Here is a 26523-nt window from a genome sequence, read left to right as displayed (position 1 = left end):
TTTCGTCGCACACGGTGTTCCGAGCCCACAGCGCTCGTCAGGGGAGAGGGGGCTTGCGGGGTCCAAGTTTAGGGTCCCCCCCCCACCCCCAAAGTCATTCGTGCGCGCACATATCATCAATAAAGGCGGCCAGGAAAGGCCAAGCAAAAGTAAAACTAAACCAGGAGTTAACAACCTGGGAGGTCGCCTTCATATCTGAACTCCGCGCACCAGCTGTGTTAAGAAGCCCAACTCCCCCCTCCGCTGTTGAAGCGATCTTTTCTCTTCAGGACCGAGTGGGGTCGGACTTGCTTCTGCCCTTTCAGAATGAAACTGGACAGTTTCTCAGGGACATCTTGAAAAGCGTTACGTTTTAAACTTTTAAACTTTTCGGCGCACTTCGAGATCGGCTGCTCTGCTTGGGAAAATCATTGGATCGTCTGATCCAAACACCGGAGAACCGGGAGCTGTCGGGCTGCAGAAGGAAACTTCCCGGAGAGGGTCTTTCAGGGATAACGGGCCTTGCTGTGGCGAGGGAGACCGGGTGATAGGGGAAAAAGACACCTTCTGAACCCTGGCCAGGAGTAAAATGAGGCTGTTTCCGTCTTGAAATGACCATTCAACCTGTCAGTCATTTACATGTTTTTATAATATATAGGTACTGACGGGAAATACACATCTTAAAACACAAAACACTGAATGAATGACCCGGCCCACGACTGTCATTAAGTCTGCAGGCATCAAGCGTGAGCTTTCACTTTGGCGTCAGGTCAGCCTTTATACTCAAACGGGTTCTGCAGACGTCCCAGTAGGGGAAACCTACCCCTAACCTGGGCTGATCTTCTTCAGCCAGGACAGTCATTATACTGTGCAAAAAGTGTGACTTCTCATAGATCCAACATACAGTATTATACACTACAATGTTTTTAAAAAAGGTTCAACACAAAATCGTTTTAATTTTAAATTTTACTTGAATTCTAGCTCAGCAGAAGTGTTTTTACACCCCGATTTGTTTACTGTCGTGCTAAAACATGAATACAAGCGGGGTTTCATTTCATATCCCTTCAGCAATAAAGCGTTGAACACGCACACTTGTGGCGAGGGGCAGTGTGCCTTTCTCTAAAGAATCCCGAACTATTTTATTATACATGTCTAACAGACCTAGAGAGAAGAGCACAATTCTCGCAACTACTTCATAACGCAACTACTGGGGTCGCAGACGCTCAAAGGCTCTGACAGCACGTGAGATGCTAGATCCTGTTTGTGCAGAAAGTACCTTTGTAAGTGTGCTAAACCCAGACTGACACACAATCGCAATGCACCTGCATGTATCTCACTGGTGCGATTTAATGCGAAGAGAAACTCGCGAACACACATCTTCAGATCACCTTTATGTTATTACAGTCTTTGCCATTAAAAGCAGATCAATTCCGGGGGGGTATTTTCATTTCAATTGCATTGCTTTCGACAAACATCTGCACTCCTTAGCAATTCGCCTCCATCACCCGCCTCTCCCTCCAACGAAACCGCCTTGTCCACAGTGGCACATGCAGCGCTCAAGGAGGGCACCGGGCCGGGGACTGCTTTCCCAGCCCTACCCCGGCATTTCGTAACGTCACAGCCCAGAGCCCCCCGTTTCCGACAAAGACCCCCTCGCCCGCCTGCGAGGCACTAGTTTACCCCCGCGGAAGGATACGGCGCGCGTCCTGGGGCCGGTTTCCTGGCTGACGCCAGAGGAGCTGCGAGGGGTTTTGTGCCGCGGCCGCTGATTGGCTGGGGCGGACCCGCAGTGTTCCGCGCGGAGTGTCCCTGCCTGGGACTGGCCGCGTCAGAGCCGCAATGCGTCAGGCCGCCCTGCCAGCTGCAGGAGCGCAGAGGAGGCTGCATCGGAGGGGCCGGCTCCGGCGTGTGTGCGGGAGCTGGATTTATTCATTTTTTTTTACATGCATTTCAAATGTTATACCCCCCTCTCCTCTCTCTCTCCCCTCCTCCTTTCTTGTTCTCAACAGTCTGAAAAACTGCAGTTGCGTTTTGTTTGGTTAAAATGCATTTTAAGTGCCGCCCAGTCGGCTCATCGGGCTGTTTGAATTTTGTGTTCGGCAGAGGAAGGGGGGTGGGGTCCGTCCGTCCTCGTTGGCGATTGGTCGTCTTGAGCCACATCCAGCTACAGCTACACGGAAGTTTCTTAGCCCAGCGCCGGGAGTTACTCCATCTTAAAGTACTTCTCGATAGGAAGCGATCTGCGCAGATTGTTCGCAACGAGTAGACAAGAGAGTATTAAATTTCGACTCCCTTCTTTTTACTTCTGTTTTTCCTATGATTTTGTTTTACCCCAAAGCAATGGTTATACATCGTTTAAACTCCAGTCTTTGTGGTCTGCATACTTTTAACAAACTATGAACTTGTGAAACGGTTGCAATTTCGGCCGTTTGTTTGATAATTCTGCCAAATCACTGACCTCTAGTGTCTTCAGCTAGAATCGCAGCATTAGTACTGTACAGGACTGCCCTCACGTAGCTTGTGCACAGAAAGAGGGTGAGGTACTGCAATATAACGCTCATTTTTCAAAGAGGTGTGCAAAAAAAAGAGAAAATATCTTAAGAAATCGTCGTTGAATTGTCAATTGAAATTTAAATAACCACGACTCATTTTAAAAGGAAATGACGGTTACAATAGTGAAAATGATGTACAAATAAAGAAGTTCAGATTGGTTTATACAGTTCATATAATTCGACATTCATATAACAGCGACAAACCAAATCCGCACGATTTTTAAAATATGTTAAAAATACATTTCCCACACACCCCTGCTACACCGACTTTAAGTGACGTATAATGCATGCGCCTGTTTGGAAGTTGGAGACAGTCTTTTTCCCCACAATGGCACTGTTTCCAGCTTTTTCGGGATTGTCGAGTAATAAAGCTCCAGACAGTAAAAGTTCATCGGAAGGTAAGTCCTGTTTAAACCTTCCTGCCTTCTTTTAAGACGTGGCTGATTGTGTTCAACAGGACCGACGCATTCACTGATAAATACAGCACTTCGGAACATGCTTGATCTATACTGGCGATGTGACAACTGATTCATAGTGTGTGAGCGAATAGATCCAGCATTGTTTTATTCGTTGACTTTTTTTCCAGTTTGAATACGCAAAACAAATCCCTAGTCTATTTTGAGAATATCTGTGACGTTTGACGAGCTCAACCGTGCAGCGTGCGTTCTCCAGAAACGGCGGACGATTGCAGAGATAAAGGTCATTATGAAACGGGGTCTCAAACTCAGTTCTAGGGGAGCCTCCTGCTGGTGGCTCCAATTCCGACTCTCGGGGGTGATGCTAGGATCCAGCATGTCTCCTGAAGTTATACACTTGCCTTCACTGGGGCGAAATAAACCAATTTATCCCTCCTCCATCTCCTGCAGCTGCTGACGATTTAAAGAGATAGAGGCAACCCGACTCCACGGCCAGCAATTAGCAGTCCCGGGGGTTAGTTAGTTTTCGGGTTTAAATTCTAACCCGTGCTGTCAATTAAACTATTTACTTCGATCTTGCAGAAATCCGTGTGCCATTTAAAATCGCGGAAATGGAGTTTGAGACCTCCCGCCCGTTGCAACGCTAGCTGACTCTTAAGAGAGGGCGAGATACGTGTAATTGTTCGTTTGCATCTTCAGAAAGTGGCTTTTGCTGCTTTTATTTCTTTATAATATATAATGTAACGCTTAACACGCAATCGTGTTTGAAAAGTTAAAGCCTGTAACCTGAAACATGCCCCGTGGTTCTGTTGCTGAGGTCAGTCAGAAAGAGCTGCCCCCCTTCAGGAGTTCAGTGTTGTAAGATACTGATGCCTATCTCACAGGCCTGTTCCCCGCAGAATGAACCCCCCAGCATCTCATGGACAAGGCTCACCCCATTAAAAACAATGAGTCCAATTAGATAATTAGAGTCTCAGCTGGAAGGAAGTTGTGCTCCCTCTCCCAGTCTGACTGCTGGGGACTCAGGTTCCTGCTCGTTCTCCACCCTGCTGAGCAGCTTCATCGAGGCCTCGCTTGAAGTAATCGGGAAATACTGCAGATGTGTTGCTTAATGATCTTGTGATCTTTAAGCTGAAAATCTGTGCAAACTGTTACATTTTATGAAGAATAAGAAATCTCCACCATAAAAGCCCAGATGTGAAGTTAGCAGATTGTTAGTTCTGTTAAAGGTTTGATCATGGAACAGAGATCATCTGGAAACAAGAACTAGGGTTGGGTTGACTTGTGAAACAACAACCAGAAGGTACAAGTGGAAAGTACAAAGGGAGTGAATTTAGAACTTTGAACAGGAGGCACTTCTTTACAATGAAGGGTTGTGGAGTCTGGAACAAGCTGTCCAGCCGTGTTGGTGAAGCTGGTGCCCTGGTATCTGTCAAGACGCAGCTGCATGGGCTCCTGGGATCAATCAGCTACTCACCAGAAAACAGGGAGATAAGCTGAATGACCTGCTCTTGTTTGAAGTGGTTCTGATCAAAGCCCTGATTTATAGCCCTTTCCGTAAATCTGTTGTCTAGGTGTTAGGCCAATAATAATGCATTTCTAGGTATTAAGCCTGCACCAAGAAAGTATGTTAAATGAATGCATTGCAGAAGGACTGAAATATATCTTGCATTAACTCTAAAGTCATGACTCCAGTAAGGAAGAATAATTAGAATTGTACCAAGACTCTTATTGAAAATAGTGTAATTCACCAAGATAAAAGAGTAAATTATATTTTGTCTCCATTACATAAAAGAGTTTGTAGCATTAATTTTTTATGAGTAGACTGAGCTGTTGCACCACAGTTTAGTTAGTTGCAGAGTCATTCTATGCCAGCTCAAGCAGAAACGAAGCATTCTCTCGTTTAACCCTCTAGATTTAGCTAGAAATGCATGCTGTTTTTTAGTGTATAATGAGTTAAAAGATTCTGTTCATTCTATTTAAAAAAGAGTATTCCCTTAACCTCTGACCTGGCACTGCTTGACCTTTGCTGATCTAAACCTCCCAGGGGAATTTTTGTCAAAATCTGAGAAACTCGGGCAATGGCTCCGTTTGAGTTGTTGTGCAATTATGCTGTAGTAATATGAACAACCCATTAATCACCCAGTTCTTGAAAGTTCTAACATCTTGGTTTATTTTAAATAAAGCGATCATTTCCTTGTGTAAGCTGAGCTTGACACACAGGCTGTAAACAGAGCTGAAATAACCCAATGCAGTGTGCTTGGACTTTAAAAGTCCAATTAAAGAGTCCAGACGGGTATTTGCATAGTCACCGTTTTAAAAAATGTAATTTATAGTTAGTTCTCAATGTTTTCATTTTGCAAAATTTAAAATAATGATAAAATTATGATTTGGATACAAGGGGTCCACACATCTATCCATTTTCAGTACAGGATCGCTGGGGAGTCTATTCCAGCAGGCGGTTAGCACAAACAATGACACCAGTCCATCGCAGGGCACACACAGATACAGCTCATCTTATTCTTACTGTTTATTAATAACTTTTATAAACTATTAAAAATGTATTATTTGTATTGTGAGAGTCTGGAACAAGCTGCCCACCTGTGCTGTCCAAGCTGATGCCCTGGTTTCTTTTCAGGAAGGGGCTGACTTCTAAGTAGTGGATTGTTACCCTTACCTGAATGAAAGGTTTTGTGCCGTGCTCTTTGGGACCCTTCAGTGTTATGAATTGATGTGGGATTTTTGTTTTTAAATATCCGTGTTCTGATCTGATAGATCACAGGCTTAAAGACTCGGTTGAGCTAATTGCGATTGATTTCCATTCTTCTTCCTGTCTGCAGGGTTGGATTGGCTAAGCAATCAAAGCTTCCGGACCGAGGATGCGTTAACCCTGCACCGGCTAGTGGTTGAGGAGGCTGACGAGAGCACACGGAGCCCCACAGATCCCAGGTGGAGTAACTTCGTCTCTTCCCAGGAGCATCATCATATAGACAGCTCCATAGAGATCAGTCAGTCACAGAACATCTTACACCCTGAAGGAAACTCCACGTGGAAACCCATTTTTTGCTGTGTTTAGGGTTAGGAGATAGTGTAGTCTACATTTCACATAAAAAACTACAGATATGCAGCCGGCTCTGAAGTCATTTCCTAATGAATGCTTGACAAGGACATTTTCCCCTTTGTGTGCTTGACGAATCTCCTGTGAAAAACAAACAGCAGGTGATTGATTTTCAGAAGCCAAAAATGATTTAGAAATTCTTACAGAGGGGAGCTCTCAGACACAAAGTGAAAGATATCTTTTGACATTCTGGATGGAGGCTTCTAACATGGTAACAAAATACAAAAATGTGCATTCTGAAACAATTAAATACAATCTGAGAGGGCTGTCTGTAGGAACAAAAAAGTTCAAATTTGTACTTCACAGATCAGATATCCTGGGGAATTTGTATCTCTTTTTCTTTCATAAAGAGTGGCATTGAAGATGTGCTCAAATCTGTAGCTGGTGCATGGAGGAAGTTGCCAAAATGCAACTCCTTACTGTCGGCTCCACTCCGGTGTGGAGTCTGAATTGTTGAAGAATCGTCTCACATCTTGGGTGACAGGAGCTGATCAGAAGTACCAGATATCTTTGCTTTGCTACATTTCTACACATATTCACGGTGTGCATTGCATCCAGTGCAAATAGGTCTTTCAAATTGTCCAGGAGATTTTTAAAATGAAACTGTTAATAGAATGGTGGTTAATAGAATATTTTATCTAGCGCCTTTAAAAGTGGCTTCTCAAAGTGCTTTACAGAATGACAACAATAAAAAATCCACAAGATGTGCACAATGAGAATACACAATGAGAGACAGAGTACATGGGAGTACTGAATACAGTAGGAGCAAAGGGGTAGATAACAGAACCAGTTAAGGTTCTTCTAAAGAGTAAGGTTTTGAGTCTGGATTTGAAGGAGTTTAGAGAAGGTGGCTCTCTGATACTTTGGGGAGAGAGTTCCAGAGCTTTGGGGCACAGCAGGAGAAGACCCTGTCACCCCCAGAGTGTAGACGGGCTTGGGGGACAGACAGGAGACCTGAGTTAGAGGAGCGAAGGCTCCGAGTTGGGGAGCAGGACGATAGTAGCTTAGACAGGTACTGAGGTTCCAGGCCATGCAGGGCCTTATAGGTGAGGATTTTGAAGTCGACAGGAAGCCAGTGCAAGGGCTCCAGGATAGGAGTAATGTGATCACTTGCACTAGACCTGGTCAGGATTCTGGCTGCCAAATTGTGGATAAACAGGAGTTTATTCAATATTGGTTGAGAAATCTAGTGACCAGAGTGTAACCGTAGTCAATTCGGGAGATGCTGTGTTGATCAGCTTATCAGCCTTTTTATTTATTTGTTTGAGAAGGTTGGGCATTTTTGTGATAATTTCTTGCCAGGTTTTCTGTGGAAAACGAGCTTTCAGATGGAAGAGAGGATGAGGATGTCTCCCAGTCCAGGAAAAAGAAGAAGAAAAAGAAGGAAAAGAAAAAGCAGAAGAAGAGGAGCAGCGAGGGGGATGCCGGCCTCATCTTTCCCAGTGATCTCTTAAGGAGTGAACAGGAGGCTGATGGGAAGAGGTACAGAGTTGCAGTGCAGCACTGACGGGGGGGTTACTTATAAAGCTGACCAAGTCACAAGGCTGCTCTATGGTGAGCTGCAATCTAGGACATCTCGATATTAAAAAGGTTAAGCATAAGAACAGTTACAACAGTAACAAAGATTTTTTGGGGGAATTTGACCCATCTAGTCTGTAGTTAATAGGTAGTTAATCCACGGATCTCATCCGGCTGTTTCTTGAAAGAAGTCTGTATTGGCTTTAACAACATGGATAAAGCCAGGTTTTCCACCTCATATCTGCTGATTTAATCAGACTGGAGAATCGAAGTGGGAATGGGGCTGGGTGGTACTGAGACCAGAGACGCTTCTGAGAAACCAGGTTGCAGTTGTCAGTGGTGCTGGTGGACCAGTAGGAGGCGCCCTTCCCTCTGGACCAGAACTTCCAAGCCAGTGCCCCCAGCACGGTAACCAGGGACACAGTGCTGTAAGAGATGCTGTCCTTCACATGAGATGTTAAACCAGCATTCTGTTCACTTGGTCATTAAAGATCCCAGAGCACTGTTCTTAAGAGCGGTGTGACCCTTAATGTCTTGTCCTGGCTTAAGTCCACTCTGGAATGTACAGGCTGGCCTCCCGAAAGTTGTCCTTTAGTTCAGTCGGTGAAGCCAACTCTCACTCCTCTGCCTCATCTGCTGTGCAGTGTGTCTGCAAACACATAATGGCAGCCACAGATCACCCAAGTGGGTCCCTGTCTGTCTGTAAAGCTGTGGGGTGACAAGTAATATGTGAACGTTAGGAACTTTTATTTTATTTTTATTGATCTCCTTTGTACTGATCAACATCTGTGCATCACACAGGCTGGAGCTGCACTGCAATTGGAATAAATTAATACTTTTTACGTGATTTAGATGCTATTGCATAGTTTGAATGAAAGGTTGAGTTTCCAGTTGCAGCGGTAAAGTTTCCTAGGGAGAACAAAGCCTAAGTGATTTCTTAGTTCAGTGAAATCGGTAGCACAGAGAGTGATTTCCTAGGGGAACACATCGAAACGTGCACCTTGAAAACTGGCCTTTATAGCCGAAACCAATTAAAATCTCTTTTCTGTTAGCAGCTACAGTGGGGATGTGTGTAATGTGAAAACGCTGTGTGACGCTAGGGCTTCGCAGTGTTTCGTGTATCTCGTACTGACCACAGGGGCCTGGGAGTGTCTTCCTCCAGCTCTGTGGAAGAGGTGACAGACCCTGTCAGCAGCAGCACAGCACCATGCTGCTGCCATCCTGGCAAATTTAGCAGAGAGGCAACAAAATCTAGACAGGCACCCCTTGCACACCAACGTCTTCTCATGTGCCTCGTGACGATTGTTTTTCTTATTTTAGGTCAACATAGAAGTGATGTCATTTTTTCTTAACCATTGGCTGGTTAAATAAAATGCTTTGTTTTAAATCGCACTGTATAGCCCCAGCCACTCTTCGAGTCAGGTAGGGATGCTTAGGATAAATGGAATGTTGTGACAACGCAGACCAAAGGAGAATGAGATCTCCCCCCTCCTTCCCCTGCCTCAGGGGCACAGAAGGAGCAGCTCCTTGTAAGGATCTGACCTCCTCTGCAGCAGAGCTCCCATCTGCAACCTCTGCGCCCTCTGGGGCTGTGGATCCCCGCTCCTGCTGGGCTGGTGGAAGCGATGCCAAGGTAAATCAGAGCCCCGTGACGCCAGGAGAGGAGGAGTGAGCCACGGTGCACGGCACCAGCACCTGTGTAGCCAACCAGGACCGGCTCGGGCCTCGGCCTGCAATAGGCCGAGATCAGAATCGAACCGGAACCACCTCAGGTCTTCATAACCAGTTATCAAAACCCGTCTGCACTGAGCATATGAAAAAAAAGTACCTATAGCGCCCCCTAGGCACGGCCGCACTCGTTCTTCTTGCAGATCATGTGTGATGGGTGAGGGGTACTCTGCGATGGATCTGTAAGCGCACCTCGTGTAGCTCGCTGATTCAAGTTACTGTAATCTAGATTGATGTTCTTCCAAACACCGTTCCAGGAGATTTCCTTATCAGAGTCATTCGAATCCCTCTTCCAAACAGTAAGAGCTGCCCGTGTTTTGAATTGTTTTTATTTTTCCTCCCATCCAAGTCGCACGCTTACACACTGAAAATATTTTATGATGTCTGTGCTTCTCCATATGGAAGATTTGCCATTGAGGCTTACCCGGCCTGTCGTTCGCGTATTTCCCCAGAGATCATATTAAATCATGTTTACACTTTGCTTTGTAACGTACCCGTTCCTTATGAAAGTGATCTTTTGCTTTACGGATGCTGAGTACTGTGAATTTGGAGCTAACAGCGTAACAAATCTCAAGCCCTGTCAAACAGTCACTGTGCATTAAGGACAATAACAGCGAAGCCCAGGCTCAGCGTGGAGAAAAGACAGACACGAAACGGTGCCGTCGGTCCCTGAGCCAGAGGCAGAAGCCCCTGATGCTCGGGTCTGCGGCAGTGTGAGTCTGTCTTCGTGTTGTCAGTGCAAGTCAATCGGCCCTGCTAGGAACAGGCTGTCAGTGAAGCCGTTTGGCTCTTCAGAGCATCACAGAGGGGCTGCCAAGTTTGTCACTGCATTTGAAACTTAGGTCACAGCACTCCTCCTGACTCCCGGGTGATCCTGCTTTGTCAGCAGTCTCCCCTGAGGGAGATGGGGCTTTTCCCTTTCTCTAGAGAGGCCTGCATCTTCACCGAGCTCTGGAGGACGTGTGTGCCTGAGTGCCTGGGCGCAGTGTAACCCAGTATGAAGTTACATAATACACAGCAACATTCCCTTAAGTTTTCTTGTATCATTTGTAAGTCCTAAATTGGTGCATCATTGCTGGGTGTTCAGGGGCAGCATGGTGGCGCAGTGTTTAGCATTCCTGGCTTGCAAACCCTATTTTAAGGGCGGTCAGATTGTGAAAACGGGCCTGAGGTTGCCTTAATTACATTTTAGATCAAGACACCAAAACTGCCTTCTCTTTCCGTCAAGACAGGAGAAGCAGCTTCTTCCTGAAGGCACCTTCAGATGGGCTGATGAGCTCCAGGCTCCTCCGGAGCTGCCGTTCTGTGTTGATAAGAAAGCAGACCCAGCCAACTGGGAGTACAAGTCCCTCTACAGAGCAGACATCGCCAGGTATTCCTCCTGCCCTCCTGCCTTCCTGCCTCCTGCCCTCCTGGGCAGGATTCTGTATTTCATTTGAAATGTTTTTGCTTTTTTTGCTTAGTTGACGTATTGCCGGTAAACCTCAGTTCTCATTATGGATCTCCTTGCCCCCTGGTTAAAAGTATTATTTTGCAAGCTCGAGTTCTATTGTCTTATAGAAGACGAGAGGATGAAGGCAAGGGACTGAGAGAGTTCTAGTGGTCTTTATCCTTAAATGAGGTCTGAATTTTGAAGATTTAAGAATGTTATCTTGTCTCCATTTTCATTTGGAGGAAACTAATCTTGTAGACTTCGATATGTTTTTTTTATTTTGATTGATAGCCAATAAGCTCTGCATAAGTGCTCTCACTTTTCTGGGCACTTGTTAATACCTAAACACCAGAACAAATACCGGTGCATGAAACCTAATATAAAAAGACTTTCGAAAACCACTGCACTATCTTCTAATGTGACACAGCACTGAGTTTCACCACAAAAACCTGTGTGTGCACTTTGATGTTCTGATGTTTTAATGGCGTCAAAGATCTTTGTGACCTTTTCATGCTTTATTAAATGTGACATTTTAAGGCCCTGCTTAAATATTACATATTAAAGTTATGCCTTGAACTTCATTCTTACAATAGGAATGTGATGTCTGCAAAAACTGCAGATGAAACATCGGTGTTCATATTTCAGCAGTAAGTAGAATATGCCCATCTGGTCAGTAAATTGTAATTTTTGTTGGCATATACTTTCACTACAATAGGACACCACGAACGTTTTATTAACTCAGTTTCAAAGCAGTGTATAAGGAGAATGGCTCCCATCCAGGTAATATCATATTTAATTGGAGAGCACAACCTGCACTTGTGACTTTAAAAGAGCCGCAATCAATATTTGCTGATTGAATTGTGTGTTGCGGTAGAGGCAGTGATTGTGCTCTCACTCTGAAGGTCAGGCTCTGCAGAGGTTTACAGTCACCCAGCTTAACCTGCAATTTAAAAGGAATCTCCACGGGGTGTGAGGAACAAAAGAAATTCCTCCTTTGTCTGCTGAAACTCTAAAACCCGCCGCCCAAAACTGCCCTATTTCTCCATCTGTTCTGGCTTGTTTTCACTGCTCTATTGTGCCTGTCCTGAGGATATTTGCTGGCCCGAGTTCTTTATTCCTCGAGGCTCTAACGGATCAGTAGCAGCTGTTATCAGTTAAGGTAACTCCAGAAACTGCTATTGTAATAAAAAATCAAGGGCCTTAGATTTCTGTAGAGATCTTTATTTCTTCTCGGGACAGAAGCTGTGACACATGGGTCCCACAGTTCTTTTCTAGTTTAATGAATGTAATGAATCCCAGTGGCAGGGGGCTGAAGTATGGATCACGAAAGCAGTCTTACAGGAAAAGCAGCGTTAAGGCTTTTTTCTTTCTGGATTTTGAAGGTATAAAAGGAAGGGTAACTGCCCCCTTGGCCTGAACCCAAAAACGCAGGGTGTAACGTGGGACGATTCGGCTTCGGAAAAGAAAAAGGGTGAGAAAAGGCAGGCGCAGGAGCGGTACTTCTCCAGGGCCGGCCGTCAGCTGCTGAGCGCCGAGGGAGCTCCTGTCCGCCCCCGTGCGGAGCCGCCGTCTCCCAGGGGCGGCTTCCTCCCGCTGCCCGACTGCCCCGAGGAGGGCGCCAGCGCGGCGGCCGCCCCCTCCTGGCTCAACCCCCTGGGGATCTACGACAGCTCCACCGCGCTGTGGCTGCAGGGCAAGGGGCAGCCAGAGGGAGAGGCGCCGCCGCCTGGTGCCCTCTGCGCTGCAGGGCCGGCCGCGAGGGCGGAGGAGTACAACAGGAGACTGCGAGAGAACCCCGCCGACGTGCAGACCTGGATGGAGTTCGTACGCTTCCAGGTGCGATATTCCGGCCCAGCCAGGTTAGCCGTGTCATGTCTGGGTGTTGCACACGCCTCCCAAGCCCGCCGGCCCCGAACTTCGTCTAATGTTAGAGTTAAAAATCACCTGTTAGGCCTCCTAGCAAGCAGTGGTGAAGATTTCTAGGAAATGAACTGAAGGCACAGGGTGTGATAACGTTCTGAAGAGCTACAGAAACGCACATGCGCACCTGTAGTTCTTCAGGTCCACTGATCGGGATGAATGCGGATGCAGTGAATGTAGAAGAGGTGACATTACATATTGAACTGCTTGCATCTTTCTGAATCATTCTAATTTCACTTGAGAAGGGTTAGCTTTTGAGTGTTGTGGGCTGTTGAAACAAATGCATGATGTCAACGAAATATTTACTGAGGGCACAGTGTATGAATACTTGCATGAGCTTGTATATTTGTACTGCTAGAGCGCATACCTTGGTCACATCCTCTGGGACCTGTGGCTGTGGGCACTGCTTATCTTATTTCATTGGCAGATGTGGCATAAGCCTTGCAGTGCCCTGGCATCAAGAATACTGTTAGCCTATACAACATCCCTTCTGCCTTTCATGAGGTTACCAGATGACAAGGTGACAGAGCACACTGCAAGTTGAAGAATGTGTTTTCTACTATCTTACTTTTATCTCCTAGTTAAAGGGTGGTTTTGTATCTAAACTGTTTTTAGTAAAAGTCTTTGTAGTGAGGTGTACTCATTTGTATATGCGTAGGAGGTTGCAGACTCTTAATTGAGAACAGTTGGTATTGGTTTCAATTAACTAGTGTGCTTAAGCAGATACGGAAGAGATTGCAGTAGCTGTAATATGCCAAATGTAATGGCAGCACATTCCTCAACCAAAATTTAAAAGCTTCAGCATGGATGTTCAAAGCTTAATTTAAGTGGTTTCACTCCCTTTCAGTGGCATTGCAGTGATCTGAGATGTGTTGAAAGTTGAAGCATTGCAGGTTGCATGTCTTTCAGTTTTAACCAGTAGGTAAAGTAAGGCTTGATACAGCTCAGCAACCCATTAATTAAATGGGGGACTCAGGCCAAAGTCTCCCATTAATAAAATTCTTGCAGTGCAGTGCGGAATGTGAGAGCCCAGGAGGATAAGGGGTGTGTAGTAAATCGTGGTGATTGGTCTCCTGCCTGTCTTCTGAGTAGGATGGATTGTTCTGAGGTCAGGTTTCCAACAAAGACTCTGGCAGTCCGGGCCACACTGTTAATCATTTGCATTGTACTGGACTCCCTCGCGCCTCTACGCCAGGGGTGGACAGCACTGGTCCCGGAGAGCCACTGGCCTTCGGGGGGCTAATACGTTGCCCTGAAAGCATCAGTTTGTAAAGATCACAAGGGTCTGCGATCAATTCAGTAAGCTAATTGGCTCAGCTGCCGCAGGAATGACCAGCAGTGTGCTGGCATTTTTATGTCGATTGTTTTCTAAACCGCTGCATTGAACAAGCCGCCTGCCGGAGTGATCACATCCAAGACTGTTGCAAGTGTTTGCGACGCTGTGGGTGACCCGTGTCACCTCCTGGATTGCGGCCTTGTTCAGGCAAGGATTCTACTCGGAAGAATGACAAACCTTTCCTTGGATGATTAGTAAAAGCTCACTTTATACTTAAAGGTTTTCAGGAATTCCTTTGACTTCCTTTTTTCAAGAAGACTTAAGGATTCCCTTGTACCTTCTCGGTGAACATTCAGCATAATAGTGTTCAATTAGTAAAACGATTAGAACCGTTCGAGTTGTGGATGCAGTGGTGTATTTCCAGAAACAATCACATCATCACTGAAAAATAAATTGTGGTCTCATTGTGATGTGAGCCTGGTCAGTACCTGGATGGGAGACCTCCTGGGAAAAACTAAGGTTGCTGCTGAGAGAGGTGTTAGTGGGGCCAGTAGGGGTCTGTGTGGTTCCTAATGACCTGACTCCTGACTCTCTGGTCATTAAAAATCCTGGGGTGTTTCTCGAAAAGAGTAGGGGTGTTTTTCCCATTGGCCCTTACCAATCATGGCCTCCTTATAATCTCCATCTATGAACTGGCTTCATTACTCTGCTCTCCTCTCCACTGGTGTGTGGTGAACGTTCTGGCGCACTATGGCTGCTGTCACATCATCCAGGTGGGGCTGCACACTGGTGGTGGTGGAAGGGAGTCCTCATTACCTGTAAAGCGCATTGAGTGGAGTGTCCAGAAAAGTGTAAGCAATTATTATTATTGGGTCATGTATTTGACCCGAAAATTGTTTTTGTTGACAAAATTAGGATGAGCTGATGGCCGGACCCAGCGCCTTCAGCATGACGGAGAGCGACTCTGACAAGGGGAAGAGATCCCTCAGGGTGACCGTGGAGAAGAAGGTCTCCATCCTGGAGCGAGCCATCGAGAGCAGCACGGGCAGCGTGGAGCTCAAGTTAGCCCGGCTGGAGCTCTGCCAGGAGCTCTGGGAGCCCTCCACCCTGCTGAAAGAGTGGAAAAAGCTCATCTTCCTGCACCCCAATAACACAGAGCTGTGGAGGAAGTACCTGGTCTTCAGCCAGAGCCAGTTCAGCACCTTCTCGGTGTTGAAGGTGAACGGTGTTTATGGAAAGTGCTTAAGCACTCTGGCTGCTGTGCACGATGGCAGCATGGTGTCGCATCCCGCGCTGCCTGGTACCGAGGAAGCTATTCTAGGTGGGTCATCTTCAGCTTCTCTTGCACGAGAGTAAAATGCCTTGGTGTGCTGCCAGCTCCTGTCGTCTTGTTGAAACATGTCGCCAGCAGAGCTGTCGTCATGCACTGATTGCAAAACAAGCCGGTTCCAAGAGCAGGTTGCGTAGGTCCAGACAAAAAGAGGGTGGCAGGATATAAGGGTTTTGAGGTGATAACACAGGTCCTGCCTAGGCCTGTAAAAACTGCATTCTTCTGCAGCTGTGCAGGAGGAGAATTCACCCGCTTTTCTACACAGTGGTGGGCGTGGCTGTCAGAGGACACCAGTGGCTCTCTTGTACTCTTATCTTGACTGTCGCAGTGAGGAAAGCGATTGAGTTTTTTGGTTTCTCCATCTGTCGTTTTAAAACAAATATAATCAAGCGGGTTTTACAGAGTCCTCATTGACTTCTTAGTCCCACTTATGTTGCATTTATATCAAAAGGAAAATCAATTCTTTTGTGATCCGTACGAAGCCTGACACCAAGTCCATTCTGCGCGGGGGTTAGTGCAATTGTAAATCAGAAACTTTATCCTGTACGTAAACATTTCTTTAAAGGGAAAATATCCCAGGTCTGGTTTCTCAGTCTGTCATGGTGAATTGAATTGTTTGCTGTAGTATTTCACATTTTGACTGCAAGCGAGCAAATAATTGATGAGCGAGAGGCTGTGGAATGCGGAGACGATGTAATTAATGGATGGCAGGCAGTTTAACGCCAGCGATTTTTATTGTGCAGTAGAAGGCTGAAGCACAGCAGAGGGGATCACATTAAGTTGATTGCTGAGCATAATGGTGCAGATTTTGCAGTGTAACTGATCTCTGCAAACACGGCGATGGATCACCTGGGCCTTGGACATGAGCAATGGGCTCCCTTTGTAACAATGAGTAACAATGCCTTGGCGACCTTCTCAAAACGAGCTGCAGCACGCTGACATTGGGAGAATTAAACAATTATCGGATTCAGTTTTTGTTTTTTTGGCTGCTGTTTGATTATTTTGCGTGGGAATCCAGGCTCATGACCATGTTAGTGTCGTTGTGGGATTCAGCAAGATATGTGTCTTTTATGAAACCCAGAGGGTAAATTGTGTAGATCCCAAGGGTAAATAAACGCTGGGGGCATATCACATGATAAAATATTGTGAAATACCTGATCTATGTGATACATACCATGAAACATTAATAATGCAAGAAATGAGTATGGATCCATTTGTTCCATGATAAAAGCCTCTTAGTATAGCCTTGGAGACATGTATTGTATAGATATGAAAGACTGTTTGATTGCTTAAGTTACCTCTTTCTACTTTTCTATGGTTTTGGTCCCATGCTCCTCCCAGACAGAAGAAAAGTGTACTGTATAAACATTACTGTGTGATGTACTGCGACATCACACCAGGACATTGGAACAAAGAATCAGGATTAACTGATTTTGGTCAGGAAACAAAAAAGAAAGTTTGTTTTTAATAATTGTTTATTTTTTGTTGAGACTATATTAACTTTGTAATTTAGCCGCAAAAGCTTGTAAAGTTTATAAGCTCACAGTCTGATGGCAGTTTTTTTAAACATTTTAAAAGAAAATGGTAACACATGACATCTAGTGTTTAAAAGGGAAACTTCAGGCCTGAGTGCCACATTCCATATTCTGATAAAAATGCAGACTGCCTTGTATCATTGTATCTGGCTTGTGCACTACTGTTGCACTTGATTTCTGTTACTGTTACTTTATTACTGTTGGGTTTATTAATCCAGTAAAAACCCTCCTGTAGAAATGGGTCAGTTTGTAAAGAAAAACGTTTTCTCCGCTGGCCAGCTTTGTCAGTCAGGAAATAAAAATGTTGACCTCTCCAGGGGGCATATCTTTTTAGTCGTGTTTGAATCTCTACCCAGCAAGCTCGGGGGCCGTATCTTAACAGTGTGCTTTTCTCCCGCCCTAGAGATGTTCCTGCAGCAGTGCCAGTTCCTGAGACAAGCAGGACACTCCGAAAAGGCTCTGTCCCTCTTCCAGGCCCTGCTGGACTTCACCTTCTTCAAGCCCGACAGTGTGAAGGACTTGCCCACCAGGCAGCAGGTACTTCCTGCCCTCTGTCGCTGCCGGAGTCGCCCTCTGGCATAGCGGATAGCGGTCGGGCAGAAAACCCAGTGACAAGGCACCCTGTCTAACCCTCCGGAGCATGTCTGGGGTGCAGTGTTGTATTGTCTTAGACTTATGCAATGTCCGTATTTGGAGAAATTAAGTAAAATGCGGGGAATACAAATTAAATTCTAAGACACCCGCCCCCCATCCCTAGCATTTTAGATTTATTGCATTTATTTAATTATTGATGAACAGTTATATATACTGTAAATTTACTCCTAGAGTAGTTTGTAAATCCAACATATGTTGTTCAATAGTAAAGAAATGTCAGGACTGATTCCCAGGTTCAGGAAGTGCTTGATCTCAGCTGTGCAGGATGACCTTCGTCGGTGTCCTGTGCTTCAACCCACCACCCAGTTGTACCCTACAGCTGATTACCTGATGGCATTTGGTTGCTTGCAGGAGACAGATCCTCTAAAGGCCGCAAATAATTCTCGGCCATTTTTTGCTTGCACTCCGCAGATAGCAAACCCCAGGGCTGTGGGATGTTCTGTGATCCCATGGGTGTTTGAAAAGATTTGAAAGGATTTGTCTTTCAGCTGCAGCGTACTTTTAAGCACTGCTTGTATGATGTGAAATCACAGCATTAACTGACACACTTTGTTGAGCTCCAACATGATGTATTTTTGACCGGGTTCCGTTTTCCAGTTTTGCACATGTGCTGCTGTCTGTGAGGGAAGCACTCCTCCTGCAGTGGTGCTGATCATCCAGGACAGAGCTGAGACATTTGCTAATGAAATCAGCAGTAGTAACTAGACTGTATTGTTGCTATAGGCAAAAAAAATCTATTTTACATTTGGCTTTGTTGATGTTTCTGACTTGATGCTTATTTAACAAGTGATAATTCTGGCCTCTGAGATTTCTCTTCAAATCAGATTTGGTTTGATTGGGTTTGTTTGTATGAGCCCTTAGACCTGGATTTCTTTAACCTTGGGTCATTGACTACCGGAGTAAAAGGCTTATCCCCCAGGCTGTGATCTGGATAATATCTGTTTTCCTCTGGAAACTATGCTGATGTTGTTTCAATGCTTCACTGCTTTAATGTGCCCACTTAACAAGTGGGCTGTGTTCTTATTCATCTCAGCCTCAAACTCCCAGTTTGTAATGCCTGCTGAGTGCAAACCGAAAGAGCTCTTCCACATCAAAGAAATCATAATTATTGTTTTTATGCAGCTGCACAATGGGTCAAAATTAACAGAAGCAGTCAGGCTTTTCCCTTCATTTATTACAACAGAGTACACTGAGAGCTTTAGCTTTTCTTAAGGTGTCATTTGCATTTATGAACCAGGTAACCATGGCGTTACCTTCAGCTTTTGTATCGCCCTTAAAGTAAATGCAGCTGCGTGTTTAAAATTTTTAGCACAGGTGTGAATACGTGCAATGGTTAATATGCCCTTTGAAGGTTGTCTTTCTTTCTTCCACCTCTAATATTAAACTCTCCTGTTAGGTTTTAAACTGCGAGGTGTGATCTTGCATATGAGATCCAATAATGAATGAATATTTTCCTAGTTTGCATGCTAAAGACGTTATTTGCATTCATTGCCTTGAGCCTCTGTGAAGTTTTTCTGATTAAATTCTGAGAATAATATCAGATTTCACACCTGAATGTTGGCAACAATTTCTGTTAGCTTTTTTTATTTGGTAAATTAATTTAAAAAATATGAACGGTTTATATACTGTTTCCTTAACTTTAAATGATACATGGAAAACGGAAAACTCCATGACAGACGGACACTTGTTTTCTTTCTTTTATAATAATATGCAGTTATTCAATTGCTGCTAAAAGCAACCCTTGATTAGTGCTTAGTTAGGCATTGTTGCTACTGTTATTGCCTTATTATTCTTGTCAGGCTGAGGAGTGTTTTCGGTCCCTTTTTGCAAATCACAAAAAAGCTTTATCGCTTGAAAACTCTGATTATTGAGCACCACTTTGAGATGATTTGCTCCTGCAAAGTTAAAAAAAGATCCTTAGTGAAAAGGCTTAAATAATCTCTGCTACATATAAGAGCCTCTTTTGCTATGTGAATTGTGCAGAGCCTGTCCAGACAGGGACAAACGATTTCCGATTTGTTTCCTGACATTTGCAGTGATGAGCACAAGGGAAAGCTCTGCAATTGTTTGCCAGTGTCTTTTTGCAAAATGTTGTGTTGCACTCCCTGCACAGAGTGACTCAGTATGTACCTTCAGGGCCTTCTGAGTGGCTCACCTGGGAGATGAGCTCTTATGAGCGCAGGTGTAGCTCTGTGATCACAGGTCCGAGCCCGAGCCACACCACCAGCCCAAAGCAGTGACCCTAAGCAATGGCACAGATGGGCAACACAGCGCCCCCTGTGGTCTCCTGGGTGTTTGCAGAGGTGTGGTTGCTGTCGCCGTCCTTCAGTTGCTGCTGAACCTCCTGTAGGAGGCTGTGAGTTGTGAGCGGCTCAAAGTGGGCGTGTCAGAGGAGTCTGCCCGCCCTTCCCCCCTCTCCCTCTCCCCGTGTGCGGTCGCGTGGTCGATAGGCGTGCAACAAGAAGTGCAAAACACACAATTGGTAATTCCAAGTCAGATGGATATATTAATTGCAATTTTAAATGATTAATACAGACGTGTGCTTTCAGCAAGTCTTGACTAAGGATTGAAGAAGGACAGTGAAGCTCACAGGGAGGAAGGCAAAGCCGTTCGGTGCAAATCCAGCGATTTACAGTGAGAGTGTGTGCAGTGCTGCTCCTCATCGCAAAGCCCTTGATCCTGGCTGTATGGGTGAAGATCTGTGCTTACAGTATTTTAAACCACTGGAAATACTTCATCTTCCCTATTTCTCCCAACCCATTGCTGTTTGTGAACAGGTGGAATTCTTTGAGCCCTTCTGGGACAGCGGGGAGCCCCGAATAGGAGAGCGGGGTGCCAGGGGCTGGAAGGCATGGATGCGTCAGCAAGAAAGGGGCGGCTGGATTATACCCACAGAAGCAGGTAGGGAAGGGCGCCTCCTACTGGGAGAGGGCTAGGCTGCTGACAGATGGAGCCAGACCTCCCCTCCACTGCACACAGAAGGACCAGCCTCCAGCTGTTAATCCCATCGGTGGTCTGCTGCTCCTGAGGTGTTCTAAAAGTTAACCGACGATTCGTGGGGCCAGTGGAAAAACGCACACGGGCACGCAAGAACGCAATCCGGGTGTCCTCTTCCCGCAGACGACGACGACGAAGATGCGGACGATGACGATGGCGAAGTGAAGGACAGGTCTCTGCCGAAACCCCAGGTCTGGCTGGAAGTGGAAGCGTCTCGGGAGGCCAGGCACTGGCTGCCCTGGAGGCCGGACAGGGCCAAGGGCCAGTCGGAGGAGGACTGTGAGGACCCTGACAGACAGGTACAGCGTGCGCCGAGGTCAGCTGTTTCTCCAGAGGATCTAACACCGGTCCAGAACCACACCTCTCCATAACTTTGCTGAGTGGTATTGCTCAGCCAACACAAGGTGGCGTACTTCTTCCCCACTCCCAGCAGAGTTTCCTTTACCTTTTCCACTGAAAACAATCCTAGTGAAGACATATTTCTACTGCGTGGTTACGGTTCTTAATTTATTAGGGTAATGCCTTCGTCCAGGGCAACAATACATAAACCCAGAATTTGCGCCATGAAGTCACAATATTTCCTAGGTAAGTGGGCTGAGTGTAGTGTGTGATAACAGAGGGCGGAACTGAGTTGGCCGTCCTTGTCTGTTCTGGTTTTGTCACGCAGGTCTTGTTTGATGACATCGGCCCTTCCATGATCAGGATTTCCAAGCCTGAGCTGAGGTTCCAGCTGGTGTGTTCGTTTCTTCACTTCCTTGGGATTCCTGCGGAGTGCAGCTCCTCTGACCCTTTCTGGAGCATATTCCTTGATAACCTCTCGGTGCTGGAAGAGGGACTGGAATGGGAGAGGCCCTTAACATCCCTCTACCCTGAGCATGCTGGGATCAGCTCTGTCGGGCACATGACCACTCTGCGCAGTGCCAAGAAGCCCATCGGCCTCTGCAAGCAAGGAGAAGAGTTTGTGCAGAATGTGTTCCAGCAGTTATTACCACTGTGCTCTTCAGAGGAAAAGTCCCTTCTCACACTTTACTGGATACAGTACGAGAAGTTAAAGGTTTGTGAGTGAAATGCATGTCCTTTAATAACCAGGGCTTCTGAATAATGATGGTAAAATAATTAATAAACATTCCGCATTGTATGTTGAGCATCAAAATAAAATTCAGTAAACGATCATCAAAGACCAAGTTGTCCAAGGAAGACGAAAGCAGTTGATGACACAAATTGCATTAGAGCTGTTTAGAAAAACCCTAAAATATCAGCCTAAGAGATTGCAGACAGTCTCCAGAGGGCAGGGGTGAAAGTTCACTGTGACCTGGCTTTTGACAGGAGAATAGTAAGGGCTGTGCTTCAAGACACAAACCTCTCATCGGCACTGAAAACAGAAAATCCAGATTCGAATTTGCAAATAAGTGCTAGGACGAGAAACGTCTATCAAGGAAAGACAAAAGGACGGAGAAAGTAACTGCGAATGACTCTTAAGGGAAGTGACGCCCGGTGGATTGAGTGTCCACCTCTGGAACTGGCTCGCTGGTCTTTAATGATGCTGTAACAGATGATAGCTACATAGTACATGACTTGGTGGCCAAATTTGAGCCCTTTTGAGCATTTGTGGGGCACGCTGGGACAACATGTGCCATGTGGCATGTAGGACTCACAGATCTGTGGTCAGGTACATGCTCGTATGAGAAGCAAGGGACCGAATCCCAAACACAGCATCTGCCTCCAGGAGCAAAACATGTGTTGCTCATGTACAGCATGTATTTCTTCTAGAGGGGGCCACACATGTGACTTAAACCATAGACACCAGCTGATCAACCATGCTGCAATACAATGTGTAGAAGGGTTTTACCCATCACTTATATTTTCAGTGCGATCTCACTGTACCTGCTACTGAAAGACTTTACCATTGTCCCCATAATAATTTTGTGAAGTTGCTGGAGTAGGAAGTTTCTTTTGATGTCCAGCATACATCTATCACAGAACAAACTGATTCTGTTATGTAGAAAGTCACCAGAAAGCCCTAAGGGCCCTACTGAAAAAATGTCCTCAAGACTTCAGTACAGTAAAACCTTGTTTCGGTTCTTTGAATGCAGAAGGGGAATTCGGGAATATGGAATGAATTGCACTTTTAGAGCTCAGTTTTCCTTCTGCAAAAGAGGCGCAAAGGTTGTCTTCGAAGTTCATTTGCCGTGCAGCTGGCACAGCCTGCTTCTTGCCCCATGGGGGAGATGAGGCTGATAGTTTTGCTGTCTGGTGTTGCCGGAGGTTATTGAGGCAGTGCTGTGCAAGTTGGATTTCATGTCGGCTGGTTCAAGGCAAATCTGCTTTAACGTTCCCTCTTGTGAAATGTCCCACAGGTGCTCAGGTGTCTGCAGAGCAACCAGAAGAAGAGGCTGAAGTCCCAGGGGAAGAAGAGCAAGCGACTGGCCAAGAGTCTGCTGAAGGTGCCGGAGAACCGGAACTGCCTGGGCCTGTGGAGGCAGTACGCCCACCTGGAGTGGCTGCTGGGGAACCTGGAGGACGCCCGCAAGGTCTTCGACACCGCCATTGCCATGGGAACCGGCCGGGGGCTGCAGGACGCCGCGCTCTGCGAGCTCTGCTTGCTGTACGCCCAGCTGGAAGTGGAGGCAGCGGAGGGCGCGGTCGCCGGGGCCTCTTCCCGCGCAGCCTACATCCTGACCAAGCTGGCCGAAGGCGGGCCCTACTCGGAGTACGAGGGACAGGTGTCCCCGGTCGGCGTCCTCAAGGCCCGCAAAGCCTACGAGCATGCCTTTCTGGACGTCTCGTCCCGAACCGCAGACGGCCCTGTCCAGCCCGGGACTCTCGGTAGAGCTGTGAGCGTCGCCGGCTGTTTTGCTTTGTTTCAGTACCTGACCATGGGGATCGAGGCCGCGGACAAGGTCTACAGGCAGGCAGGTGAGCGAGTGGCCGAGGGCCTCTCTCCGAAGACGTCGGCCCGCCCCTCGGAGCTGGAGACCCTGGCCCTCATGCAGGCCACGCTGCTCAGGTACCACATGAAGGTCAGCGTGTTCCCGGTGCGCCCTCTCAGGGAGGCTCTCACCGCGGCGCTCCGGCGCTCCCAGGGCAGCGCGCGGCTCTGGAAGCTGTACGTGCAGCTGGAGAGCCGGTACCACAGCGCCAGCCGGGCCCGGAGGTTCTTCCACAGCGTCACCAGGAGCACCGGCAGCGTCGTGCCCTGGCTGTTCGCCATCCACGCGGAGCAGCAGAGGAAAGAGCTCGTCGATTCTGTGCAGAGGTGAGCTCTCGCAGCGCTGCCAGGATCAGCGATGGGCGTGGCCCCCGCTCCTTCTTCCTCCTGCCGCCAGTCTGTCTGCAGAGGCAGCTTGTCGATCTGTTGAGCTGTTGAGCGGCGTCTACAGCTGACGCCGATCACTGGTCACCGCAGGCCTGTTCCACCCACCTTTCCTTACTTCTTGTCCCAAACGATTGGGGACGTATAGAGACGACCCAGAAAACGCTTTGAGCAGAATTGAGATGTCTGTGGCGTAAAAAATGTCTGAAGCAGTGCTGTGTAGTAGTAATAGAGAACACGCCCAACCGTGAGACCGATTCATAGTTTTCCCCTCAATGGAGATCTAACGGAGATTAAGATTAATTTAAACCAAAGGATTAGAAAATAAACACCAATAGTTGTGTGTTATATCCCTTTCCTGTTATAGATTCCATGTGTATCCATATAACATAGTGTTGTGGTTTCCCTCTCCCAGAGCTCTTTCCATTTTCTCGTCTGTCTTGGCAGGGTGGGGGGTGAAGAAGTGCACTCCACCATACCGGAGAACGGGCTGAGCAACCGAATAAGAGTTCTGTTTGAAAAAGCCATCGCCAGTGAAAATGGCTCCCACTGTCCCCTGCTGTGGAGAATGTACTTGCACTTTTTGGTAAATACAAAACAAGCTTGCTTTCTGCCACTGAGCCCACTTCTTCACACAAGGATTGTGGGAATAAGGAAGAGAGCCGCCGAGCTCTGTTGTTGAAGCCGATACCTCGGCTTCCTTCAAGAAATGGGTTGCTAAGATTCTCAACACCAATTAGCTGCTAGGAGCCAGATGTGTGGTTTTGGTCTATTCGTTTTTTAGCATATCTGTGCGGTCCTGTTTTTCTCCATCCGGATGAAGTCATGCTGTTGTTGTGTTTGTAGGTGTCCCAGGGAAACACAGAGAGGAGCAGAGGGATCTTTTACAAAGCTCTACAGAACGTCCCGTGGGCCAAGGTGAGCAGGCTGGTTGCACAGGACAGGGTTCCTTTCCGGCTATAAGCGCAGCTATTGTCTGTCCTGTTAGCTGCAACACATGTATTTACTTGTTTGTAGATCAGATAAGACTTACCTTCGGGATGATGTTACTAGTCCAGTTTAGCCTAATTTATGGCCCTCAAAGAGAACAGACAGGCACAGAACGTTCTTCTTCTGCAGGGGACGCAGAGGGGAGATAAACCTGCAAAGTGGGGGCGTCAGTCAGAAGTCATTTAAAATCTTCCGCCCCCGTCTGGCTTCTCACGGTGCAAACCCCAATTTGTTAAAGAACCCCACATTTTCCAACATGCGACGGGGTTCCCGCGCTGGAGGAAGCGCCGTGTTGTGCGTGTGTGCGTGCGCTCTGAGCGGCCGTGTCGCTGTCTGTGCCCAGGGTCTGTACATGGACGCGGTGGCCTATTTCCCGGAGCGCGTGCAGGAGTTCCTGGACCTGATGACAGAGAAGGAGCTGAGGCTGCGCGTGCCGATGGAGGAGCTGGACATCCTCCTGGAGGACTGAGCCCAGACCCCGGACCCCGCTGGACCAGCTGCAGAAGGCGCGCCCGAGTTCAGTTTGAGCTCTCTGAACCGTGTACTCGGAGTTAAAGGCACCTGCTAGCTCTGCCAGGCCGTGTTCCAATACTGTAGTCACTTTACCAGCCTCGCGTGTGAAATGAAGGAAGTGTGCATTTAAGAATGTGGTTGTGGAGCTTGTGAGTGGCTCAGACAGTAGTGGTACACACTTTGAGTGCAGGTTGGGCTCCTTGATCCTCAGATTAGGAGATAAGGCCATGTCATGTTACAACCCGACTGTGACGGCCACTGAGAGGAGTCAGGCAGGGCTTCAGGGGGTGCCTGCAGTTTGTGGTAACAGCAATGATGACATGCCTCTCCTCCAATCAGTGCTGATCCTCCCGTGGGTCACTTCAGAGTGTGCAGAGAGTCAAGAGATGATTGGTTGGATGGCGGACGGGGTGGGAGGAGCCAGGCTATCCTTCCTCATTGTTCCCTTGAGCTGCGAAGGGAGACACAAGGAGTCAAAGACTGAGTTTATAATTAAGAATAAGCAGTTTCTAATTTTAGAAATGTAGAAAATTAATATGTATCATATTGTACAGTTTATATGGAAATGTATTAAATATTCTTTAAAAATATCATATTTTGTCTTTTTAACTCTTATTATTTGTTCCTGAAATCTGTTAAATGTTATAAATTTAATATTTTCTATTTACAAAAGTTGTAGATCATTTTGTTCCTGCAGACCTTTGGAAGAATTATGACTTTTAGATTAGCACTAGACAGCAACCCATCTTCTGTACCATTTCGGCATAATGCAAAATATTTGCAGAGAATGATTATCAAGGTGTGGTTTGCAGTTCTCAGTGCCCCAAGTTCCATAGCAGCAGACTCTGGCAACCATTTATCTTGGTGTTCTTCAGTGGTTCCTGCAGTTCCACTGACCAGAGTAACACAAAGCCGAAAGTGTTTTCTTCTTTTCTGGGTCTCGTAGAAAAGAGGTTTCTACGAGCTGCTATCGACTCTTACTGGATGTATGAAACCACGCTCTGTACGCATGTGATGTCTGAGGAGGCCTGGGAAGACTTGGAGAGTGAGAGAGCTGTGTCGTGCAGCAGTCCGGGCCAGTCTCGCCAGTCTCGCCAGTCTCGCCAGTCTCGCCAGTCTCGCCAGTCTCGCCAGTCTCGCCAGTCTCACCAGTCTCGCAGGGTCTGGTGGCACTTTCCATCCGAGGAGCTGATTGAGCTTGCAGGGCACAGTCGCAGCTCTGCTGACGCAGCCAGACAGCTGTGGGTTCAAG

At 46.8% G+C, this 26523-nt stretch overlaps 1 protein-coding gene across 1 annotated transcript; it reads left to right on the top strand.

Annotated features, from left to right (window-relative positions):
- Positions 1–1972: 1972 nt before the first annotated feature.
- nrde2 (NRDE-2, necessary for RNA interference, domain containing) lies at positions 1973–25864 on the top strand. The gene is made up of 14 exons (XM_015350277.2): positions 1973–2929; positions 5788–5896; positions 7368–7547; positions 10540–10683; positions 12126–12579; positions 14855–15260; positions 17208–17341; positions 20236–20359; positions 20579–20754; positions 21123–21509; positions 22813–23711; positions 24216–24354; positions 24615–24686; positions 25102–25864. The coding sequence occupies exons 1-14, from the start codon at positions 2815–2817 to the stop codon at positions 25225–25227; spliced, it is 3465 nt and encodes a 1154-aa protein (XP_015205763.2). The 5' UTR covers positions 1973–2814; the 3' UTR covers positions 25228–25864.
- Positions 25865–26523: the final 659 nt, after the last annotated feature.

The sequence above is a fragment of the Lepisosteus oculatus genome, chromosome 8 (assembly GCF_040954835.1).
Source record: "Lepisosteus oculatus isolate fLepOcu1 chromosome 8, fLepOcu1.hap2, whole genome shotgun sequence".
Taxonomy (NCBI): Eukaryota; Metazoa; Chordata; class Actinopteri; order Semionotiformes; family Lepisosteidae; genus Lepisosteus; species Lepisosteus oculatus.
This window is presented reverse-complemented; position numbering and strand designations above follow the sequence as displayed.

Excerpts from the sequence above, each read along its gene's own strand:
- nrde2 (XM_015350277.2), top strand. The coding sequence starts at position 2,815 with ATGCATGCGCCTGTTTGGAAGTTGGAGACAGTCTTTTTCCCCACAATG. Across the intron at positions 10,684-12,125 it reads TACAGAGCAGACATCGCCAG|GTATAAAAGGAAGGGTAACT; the intron begins GTATTCCTCCTG and ends TGGATTTTGAAG. Across the intron at positions 20,360-20,578 it reads GATTATACCCACAGAAGCAG|ACGACGACGACGAAGATGCG; the intron begins GTAGGGAAGGGC and ends CTCTTCCCGCAG.